Genomic DNA, 10,284 nt, shown 5'->3' on the forward strand with positions numbered 1-10,284 from the left:
CTAACTTTGTGCAAGCTCACAATGGGCCTCAGCCCAACAGTGATGCAAATAATAATCAGCCCAACACTGATGCAAATAAGAATGAGCTTTAGCACACCGATGAAATGAACAGTAATGGGTTGTAGTCAACTGTAACCAAGGAATCGCCCACCAGGGAAAAGAGAGAACGAGTTCGGTCCAAACGGCTTGATGGATTCGAGGTTGGGCTCCCACCTTCTATTGACCATGCCTTACCCACCTTCAACCAAACCCCCTCAACGGTATATCCTATAACAAATTATATTTCTTTGAAAAAATTACAAATTTTGTCCTTTTAAATATCTAAAATTATGGATTGGGTCATTTTTGAAAATGAATTTCACTCTTTGTCCTTTATTTATGTCACACCCCGACTAGCACAATGCGAAAGCGTAAAACGGGAATGTAACAGACACCTCTGATATCAACACATTGTTTATAAAGAAACATTACAAACTAATTTACAATATATTACATTTCTTTGTTCTATCGTTGTTTTCCAGTCTAGGTGATATAAACAAAACTAGTTCCTTAACTATACATTCTTACTACTAACATCCTTGCCTCTATTCACATAGCTTCAACCACACACTTCAGGTAAGTAACAGATCATCAAGTTACTCCGATTTAGGTTCACCTGAAAAGCAGTTTAAAACGGGTCAACTACTAGAGTTGGTGAGTTTCACGAGTTTCAAGAAATCAGTAATGAGTATTCACAAGTCAACACTTGTAATCATGAAATAAGTATGTATGTATGTAAATGATGTATGTGATGTAATTATGCTAAGCTACAGTGAAGCCTTGACTGTTCGTGCTGCGTGCTTCCATTTTCCACGCTCAATCAACCACTGTGGCCTCTTTCCGCCCACAACATGCCCCGGTAGCTATGTCTAACACTACATAGCTGGTTCGTAAAAATTATGGTCATGTGCAAACGGTTTTGGTGTCTCGGCAAACCGTGCCGGCTCCGTTTGGGTTTGTCAAACCAATAGTACTATTCACAAGCCACCGACTCGAAGTTAATCACTGTGATCGTGGGGACTTTCGTGTGTTAGCACTTAGATAATTCACATCAGTACATGTTTCAGGTATGTATATGTAATCAAACATGCTTTTCACCCCAAAAGTTCGTAAAACAGTTTAAAAGTGGGGTCATGAAACTCACGGTTTAGTCGATAATCAGTACTGTATCAGCTCGTGGTTCGTTTGGTCTGCTATCAGTAGTCCCTATAATCAATATTATAATAATATTAATATTTTAATATTATTATAATCTCAATACTAAACTGGGCTGTATAACTAATCTGGGTGTAGCTGGAACGCCCAGAAAGTGGCAATAGGTTTAGGTTGTGATGTTGTTCAATGTCTAATACTTAAAACCGAAGTTGGCTCAGACTCCCGTTTTCCCAGCTGGGCCAAGTTGCTCGTTTACGCGTTCAGAAAGCAGTTATGGGAAAATAAGCTTGGGTAAATGTATTGGTTAATAAAATGATTAAGTTATAAAGAAGGATCACATACTGGGGTCCCGGATTAGCCACGGGGCCCGTTTCCGTTTATTCAGTTTGATTTAAGAAGAAACGCGCACAATCCATCCGGATTGTCCAGGTTTTTCATAGAAAAGTTCGTTTTTACTTAATTAGTCCAAAAATATGATTTTTGATCACTCTGGGTGTTTTGATATTCCCGCAGATTCACTAGTCGCGAACTTGCCGGTTTTTATAAAAACTGAATTTGTTTAATATTCAGATTAGCATAATTAATTAACCGTTAATCACTAAATTATGAAAATTTAACCACTTATCAATTAAAATATGTAGTTTTTTATAAAAATATTTCTGGAATTTATTTACTGATTTATTAATTTATAAAAATTCATTTTATCAGCTATATTTCGTCTGAAAATCGTCCGTTTACCCCAAACAATTTCCAAAAATTCGCTAAAAATTCTTGAATACTCAATCATGTCCCAAAACAACCTGTATCAATTCCATAATGGAAAAAGCTCGTGCAATATTTTTTTCGGCCCAAATTCGGCTGTAAAAATTCACACGAACGCAAATAAACAAAACACCTTTAAACTTCTCCAAATGATCCCAAAATTCATATGTGATCAAAATACATCAAATATGAGTTCCCAGAAAAATTTCATAATTTTTGAAGTATTTTAGCTATTTTTCCCAAATAAACATCCCAATTCGGTAATAAATTCGCCAAATATTCTCGGATGGTCGAAAAATTACCAAATTTGAACAGGGACTTATTGACATGGTCCCTGATGTCCCTGAAAAATTGCAAGGCCTAAAAATATGCACATCACAACCTTAACCTAAGTAGCCCGTAAGCGAGTGTTTCAGCATTACCTTAGCGGGTTTGGCTCGTTTCCGACCTTTTAATCAAGTTTTCATGTTCTTGTGCTTCTAAGAAAGCTACGTACAAGTCCTATATCACAAACCAAACAATATTTCATCAACATAACAGCCCTTAAGTTAGGGTTTCGGCTAGTGCACAAAAACGAACTTTTGAACCGTAAAAACGTCGTTTCAACCCTTTAATCCGTGTTTATGGCCAAAAAAACTATCAAAACAGGTTCCTTACCATGGGGATGATCAAAACATGTTTATGGACCATTTTTAGGATTTTTACACGGTTAGGAATGATTTTTAGTAACCAAGACATGTTTTTATGGTATTAAACAAGTTTAAACAAGTTCATAAGCTACTTATTTAAGCTCTTACCTTAGGTTTTCTTGCTGGAGAAGAAGTGGTGTCCAGAATTTTCAAGAATTGGTGTTGAAAATGGCTTGAATCTAGTTTAAATGTGAAAGAAAAACAAAGGGTGGGGGGGGGGGGGGTAGCGGCTGCGGCCGGGATTCCTTATGGGCCCCCTTTGGGCTGTTTTGGCCCAATGATCTGGTTTCTCCAGCCCAAATACAAAAAGCCCGGTCCAAATTTAGTTCGGGTTCGGTTTTTGGCGCGAAAAACTTATCGGGTGCGTTAAACAGTGCGAAAACGAGTGTTTTTCGACTAGTTTTGTGTAAAATTATAAAAACATACTATACGTTTGTAAAAATCAAAAATATTTTCACGGATCGCTTAAAACATTTCAAATAAGTGTTTGGTAAGTCTTTTTCGGCTTAACGGATGATACAATGCTTGGTTTGTAACTATCTCTCGCATTTAAATCTATAGCGGGTGGTTAAACGAGCATGTTTTCGTTTAACTTGTTTGCTATCGAACTAAGACCATATTTCTAATATTTTAGCTTGTATAGATCGTATATCACTTATAAATGGCCCCCCGAGATATCTGGGTCATAACCCGACCCGTTCGGTTAATCGTTCGTTTGTTACGCAAAAGTCGTTTATTTGCTTAATCGGTAAATACGTACTGAGGTGTACCTTGTTTTGGCTCAAATGTCACAATTTAGATGTTTGCCTCAGTTTTAGTCCTTTAAACTAACGGTCATCCGATTTCTCTGTTAAATTTATGTATCTGCGATGCACGTGAGGGCATAATGGTAATTTCCATCCCTTTTCATTAACTAGTAATAAATAATTAAAAAATATCATCATATATATTTTAATAAAATTAAATTCCACCACTATAATAGGTCACGATCACCACACCACCTTAAAAACCCTAGAAATCATCTTCAAATTTGGGGCATTTTCTTCTGATTTTGGTCTTTATCTTTGATAGCTACTATACATCTTCTTCAGACAAAGATGAAGATCAACAATCACTACCATTAAAGAAAATCAACTAACCAAATCCAACTTACCTTTGCAACCTCCATCCAAATTTAGGGGAAATTTCTTTTCACCTCTCCTGCCCTAATAAATCACCATTAACAAAATCCAGATCTGATTCAACCCTTTTTACATCATTATTTTCCAAACTTCCTCAACCTAAATTCGAAACATCCGACCTGTTCTCATTAAATCTTAAATATAGAAAAGTTGTCCTATTGAACATGTGGAGGTTTAAATCCAATTCCGAGACTTAGTTGTCGACCCCTTTTTCTTCTATAATCGTGGCAGTCTACGATTGTAATGGTGGTGGTAGAGAAGCCATGGAGGTGGCAAGCGGCACTAGGTCATTGGAGGCGGCAGACGATGGTGGCGCTTATGTTCTAGGGTTTCTAGGTGAGGATATACATCGTATGTGGATGCGGCAGACGATTTGGACATGGTGGTGGCCATAGAGTTTTCAGGAGAGAATGCGGCGAAGATGGTGGCCATCTTGGTGCTATTAGGTGAGGATCTGTGGTGTTATTTTTTATTTTAATTATTGTTTTATAAAACTACAAGAATAGTCCCTACAGTTTTGTGATTAATTTTACAACTTTTATTATGTTTACACAAATAGCCCTTCAATTAGTAAAAAGACTAAAGTACCCTCATGTGCAATGCACATGGGTGGTTTAACTGGAAATTTAACATCCGTTAGTGTAAAGGACTAAAACCGAGGCAAACATCCAAATAAAGGACAAAAAGTGAAACTCATTTTCAAAATGGACCCAATTCATAATTTTAGATATTTAAAATGACAAAATTTGTAATTTTTTCTATTTCTTATAATAAATTTTCAAAAACTCACAAAGCTTTTTTATCAGCCATCACTTCGCATGATGAGCCCAAAACTTTTAAGCAACCCTCGCTTAACGAGAATTGGAGAGACGCCATGAAAAGAGAAATAAAGGCTCTTGAATTAAATGGGAGTTGGACTATTGAGGAACTTCCCGAGGGAAAGAGAGTTATAGATTCTAGATGGGTCTATAAAAGTGAAGTACAAACCAAATGGAGAAGTGGAAAGGTACAAGGCGAGATTGGTAGCAAAAGGGCTTACACAATCGGAGGGTATTGATTTCCATAATACCTTTTCTCCCGTGGCAAAGTTAGTAACCGTCCGTACGTTGCTCGCCATTACGGTCAAGAAAAATTGGATAATTCACCAACTTGATGTTAATAACGCCTTCTTACATGGCAATTTGAACGAGGAAGTTCACATGAAGATTCCTCAAGGGTTCGAGAAAGGAAAAGAACATAAAGTTTGTAGGCTCAGAAAGTCCCTTTATGGCCTAAAACAAGCCTCTAGGAACTGGTATCACAAATTCACTCCAGTTCTTCTCGAAGTTGGTTTCGAGGAATCAAGGGCAGATCATTCTCTCTTTACTTTTCGAAATGGAGACGTTTTTCTGGCAGCCTTTATATACGTTGATGATGTAATCCTCGTAGGGAATGATGCCACCAAGATAAGCGAAATCAAGGCCTTTCTAAATATGAAGTTTAGTATAAAAGACCTCGGTGTTATAAAATACTTCTTGGGCAATGAAGTGGCTTGTACCCGAGATGGTTTGGTTCTTAGTCAAAGAAAGTACATTCTCGATATTCTAGAAGACAGTGGGATGTTGGGCTGCCGACCTAGTGCTTTCCAATGGAACATGATTTGAAGCTTAGCAAAGGTAATGAAGAAGAACGAGTTGATGCTGACCAGCATTGTCGCCTAGTAGGAAGATTACTTTACCTACAAGTGACTAGACTAGATATTACCCACTCAGTAAATGTTTTGAGTCAATTCGTGGCTGATCCCCGACAGAGCCTCATGGATGCAGTCACGAGAGTTTTACGTTACTTGAAAGCTACCCTGGGGCAAGGAATCCTTCTACCAAAATCTGGTGGAATGAATCTGGTGGCATATTCTGATTGAGACTGGCTTGGGTGTCCGGACACCAGAAGATCCAGGACAGGTTATTTGTTACTGATTGGAGGGGCACAGGTCTCTTGGAAATCTAAGAAACAATCCTTAGTATCACGATCTTCCACTGAAGCCGAATATAGAGCGATGACAACCACCGTGAGTGAAATATTATGGATGCGTTAGCTCCTATGGGAACTTGGTGTTAACCAAATAGGCCCGACTACCATTTTTTGTGATAATCTAGCCGTAAAACATATCGCAAATAATCCTATCTTTCATGAGTGCACAAAATATGTAGAAATGGATTGCTATTTTGTGCGGAAACGGGTAGAGTCCAAAGAAGTTGAACCACTACACATCAATACCAAGCACAAAATTGCTGACTTGTTTACTTTGGTGTTCGGCAACTAAAACTACTATTGAACAAGTTGGGCATTTGTGATCTTCATGCTCCTACTTGAGGGGGAATATAGAATGGAATAATATTTTGTTTATCTTTCCATCCTTTTAGCATATCTTGTTTCCTTATTTTTTTTGTTTTTGCCTTTATATAAAAAAAAATACTCTTGTAATCCCAAAATCTGAGTAAGGAAAAAAATAAAGACACCACCAGAATTTTTTTGCACTCAAGCTACCAGTTTTCTTCAATTAACTCATTGTTTTGTATATGATATATTGAATTGAAAATAAAGTCACGGATTAAAATAAATTATGTGAAAGAGCTAATGATTTATATCATGTCTTCATTTTATATATATTATATATTATAAAGCGACACTCACACATGTAGGTCATGGATTCTAGTTCTGAATATAACATAGTTCATGAATTCTAGTCATGAATATACGTTGTAATTAATTGTTTTATGATTCGTTTGATCTTTATTGATCATATTGGTTAACCAATTCGACTAACATCTACATTTGCCTATCTAATTGGATATTGTGATTGTAACGTCATATACTCGCTTACAGACTATCTTTAATATTTTAGAGTAGTCAGGAAAATCTGTCAAAGTATTACAGGTATCTATTCACTTAGAATCGATTTTCCGTCCATAAATAATCATGACAAGATAGTAAAAACATTAATCTACATACACTAGTTGGAATTGTTCAACAACTATCTCCAAAAGTTTACAAGAAACATCAACTGTATCAACCAAACAATTTTAGTACAATATTATGCAAGTCTACAACAAACCTAACTATTGGTTCTTACAGTCCTAGGATTCATAAACCGGTTCTCCGAGTCTTTCGAGTGCTTGACACTTGTTCTGCTTCTGCAGTTCCTGGTTTCCTCTTGGAGGCCCTTGTTCGTCCCAAATATGTTACTTCCTCTTCTTTTGAATTATCAGGAGCCTTAAAAACATTGCACCTTACTTAAGTCAAAAGCAGTATAAAATATAGATTACAATACTAAATTGTCAGTTTCATATCATACCTCAGATATCACAGCTGGTTCTGAACTTGTTTTATTAGACCTGAGGCTTCGTCTTACGGGTGTCACTAGCTCACTCTGTGTCTATAAGAAAAATAGAATTACATGTGAGTCATGCGACATTATTATTAGATATAAAACACTAATGTCGTACCTTAGTATGGGAACTTGGAGCTGCATCTTCTTTCTTTTTGCTAGATCTTAATCCTTGTCTTGTATGCCTCGGTCCTTCAGTTGTACTATCAGATGATGTCATATTTTCTTGAAGTGAATCTTTCTTAGATATTTCAGTTTCTTGTTCCATTATTTCAACAATCTGTTCTTGTTGGACATTAGACAACACAATTTCTTTCTTATTTGCTTCTGTGTGATGTTCTTCATGTTTAGTTGACTTGGTTTCCACATTTTCCAAGTCATCTTGTTTGCAAGATTGAAGGGGCTCTTCAGTCTTAATCCTTGTCTTGCTGCTAGATCTTAATCCTTGTCTTGTACGCCTCGGTCCTTCAGTTGCACTACCTGATGATGCCGTATTTTCTTCAAGTGAATCTTTCTTAGATGTTTCAGTCTGCCGTTCAATTATTTCAACAAACGGTTCTTGTTGGACATTAGATAATACAATTTCTTTGTGATCAGTTTGTGTTTGATGTTCTTCATATTTAGTTGACTTCGTTTCCACATTTTCCACCTCATCTTGTTTGCAAGATTGAAGGGGCTCTTCAGTCTTTTCAGCACATTGATCTTGTGGATCAATTGGTCCTTCAATGACATCATCATCATCCAAAGGTTGCTTTTTTGTCTCTACTTGTTCTTCAAATGTGTCAGCATGCTGTTTTTCCACACTAGTAGCTGTTACTTGTTCTTCCTCTAAAGTCCCTCTCTCAATATCACACTGCTCGTTTTCATCCGGTCGGTTAGAATCCATTTGTACAACATTTTCAACTACTTTAGCAACGCCGGCATCAGCTTCTAGCATAGTGACTTCATCATCGGACGGTTCACTCACAATATCTACTTCATCTTCTAGTCTTCGCACTCGCCGACCGATCCATGTAACATTATACATTTTTTCTGGTCTTAGTTTCTCTTTATTATTTTGTTCACATGGCAGATTTTCTTCTGCACTAACCTTAGCATTTTCATCACAAAGACCGTTCCCGTCTTTAAAAGAAGAACCTTCAACTTCCAAGCCAACTTTACAGTGATCTTCAACTTCCAAACTTGTAACTTTATTGTGATCTTCAACTTCCAAGCTTGTAACTTTACAGTGATCTTCAACTTCCAAGCTTGTAACTTTATTGGTATATTCAATTTCCAAGCTTGTAACTTTACAGTGATCTTCAACTTCCAAGCTTGTAACTTTATTCTGATTTTCAATTTCCAAGCTTGTAACTTCGTTTTGAACTTCAACTTCCAAGCTTGTAACTTCGTTTTGAACTTCAACTTCCAAGCTTGTAACTTCGTTGTGATCTTCAACTTCCAAGCTTGTAACTTTATTGTGATCTTCAGCACCCGTGCCTGTTACTTCATTTTGAACTTCAACTTTCAAGTTTGTAATTTCATTTTGAACTTCAACTTTCAAGTTTGTAATTTCATTTTGATCTTCAAATTCCAAGCTTGTAACTTCATTTTGATCTTTAATCTCCAAGCTTGTAGCTTCATTTTGATCGTTAATTTCCAAGCTTGTAGCTTCGTTTTGATCTTTAATCTCCAAGCTTGTAGCTTCATTTTGATCGTTAATTTCCAAGCTTGTAGCTTCGTTTTGATCTTTAATCTCCAAGCTTGTAGCTTCATTTTGATCTTCAACTTCCAAGCTTGTAGCTTCATTTTGATGTTCAACTTCCAAGCTTGTAGCTTCATTTTGATGTTCAACTTCCAAGCTTGTATCTTCACTTTCATCTTCAACATCAATTCTACTCCTACTCCTACACCTACCCCTGCCCCGACCCCTACCTCTACCCCTACTCCTCACTCGAACCATCTTCTTACCTGTTTTTTTTTTACCATTATTTCTCGTTCGTCTACGGTTCAAACCACCACCACCATCCCAGCTCAAGCTAGAGCAAGATGAGCTAGTGCTAGAGCTAGAGTAAACACTAGTCGATGAGGTAGAATAAGAGCTAGACACGGGGCTTGAACTAGATTCGGGTTTAGTCGTTGATGAACCGAGCATGTAGCATCGGTCATGTGTCATTGTAATCTTACCTTGCTTACAAAGATCTTTAAGATGACGATTTAAAATGGTAGCATGTGCCCATGGTAGTTCATGGTATTCCTTTTTAATAAAGTTTGAAACATCTTCCTCACTAGATCCACCTTCTGACTTTAACTCCCATAGAGCTGTTAATATCATCTATACAAACAATCAAAGAAAATATATACATGTAAGCATTACTAACGCAAAAACGAACGCGCAACCCAACACGGTGCCTAACACGAAAAGTCGAAAACGGACACTTAAACACAACGCCGGTACGCACGTAAAGGGTAACCTAGCACCAATAGGTCCAATAAGCATGTAACACGCATCCGACGTGTAACCGGTACCAGAATGCTCGTAATCAGCATGGAAACATGCGTAACCTTGCAGTTCCATGCTGTTTACAAAAAAAACCAGCCCGACCCGTAACCAATTCCGACCAAAAATTATTCTGACCCGAACCAAAACAAGCCTTTTTTTTTATTTCTCCGGTTCTGACCTGTAACCCATTCCGACCCAGACCCCTTACGACCAAAATCCATTCCGACCCGAACCAAGACAACCAGTGTTGTAAAAATCGCTAGTCGGGCGCCCGGGGGGGGGGGGACTAGCGATTAATCGAGATTAATTGGGATTAATCGGATCGGACTTTAATGTATAATTTCTAGTTTTATATAAACACGCACACATTTTTAACATTTTTATATGTAATTTTTAGTTTTATACATGCACAAACACATTTTGGCTGGAAACTAGCAGGAACCTCGTGGGAAACAGCCGATTTTTGCTGGAATATCACCGGAAACCGCTGTTTTTTGGCCGGAATGTCACCGGAAACCGCCGATTTTGGCCAAAACCTCATCAGAAAAAGCCAATTAAGTCAAATTAATCCTGATTTTGGCCGGATTTGACCATTGATCAATTAATTAG

General features: G+C 37.4%; 1 protein-coding gene across 1 annotated transcript; it reads right to left on the bottom strand.

The window, feature by feature from the left end:
* Positions 1-6,757: 6,757 nt before the first annotated feature.
* Positions 6,758-9,135, bottom strand: LOC143552670 (uncharacterized). The gene is made up of 3 exons (XM_077042827.1): positions 7,312-9,135; positions 7,161-7,241; positions 6,758-7,078 (listed from the first exon to the last, which is right to left on the bottom strand). The coding sequence occupies exons 1-3, from the start codon at positions 9,133-9,135 to the stop codon at positions 6,950-6,952; spliced, it is 2,034 nt and encodes a 677-aa protein (XP_076898942.1). The 3' UTR covers positions 6,758-6,949.
* Positions 9,136-10,284: the final 1,149 nt, after the last annotated feature.

Source organism: Bidens hawaiensis, unplaced genomic scaffold (genome assembly GCF_021521415.1).
Source record: "Bidens hawaiensis isolate Kalapana, Puna unplaced genomic scaffold, B.hawaiensis_p1.1 tig00016992_1, whole genome shotgun sequence".
Classification (NCBI taxonomy): Eukaryota; Viridiplantae; Streptophyta; class Magnoliopsida; order Asterales; family Asteraceae; genus Bidens; species Bidens hawaiensis.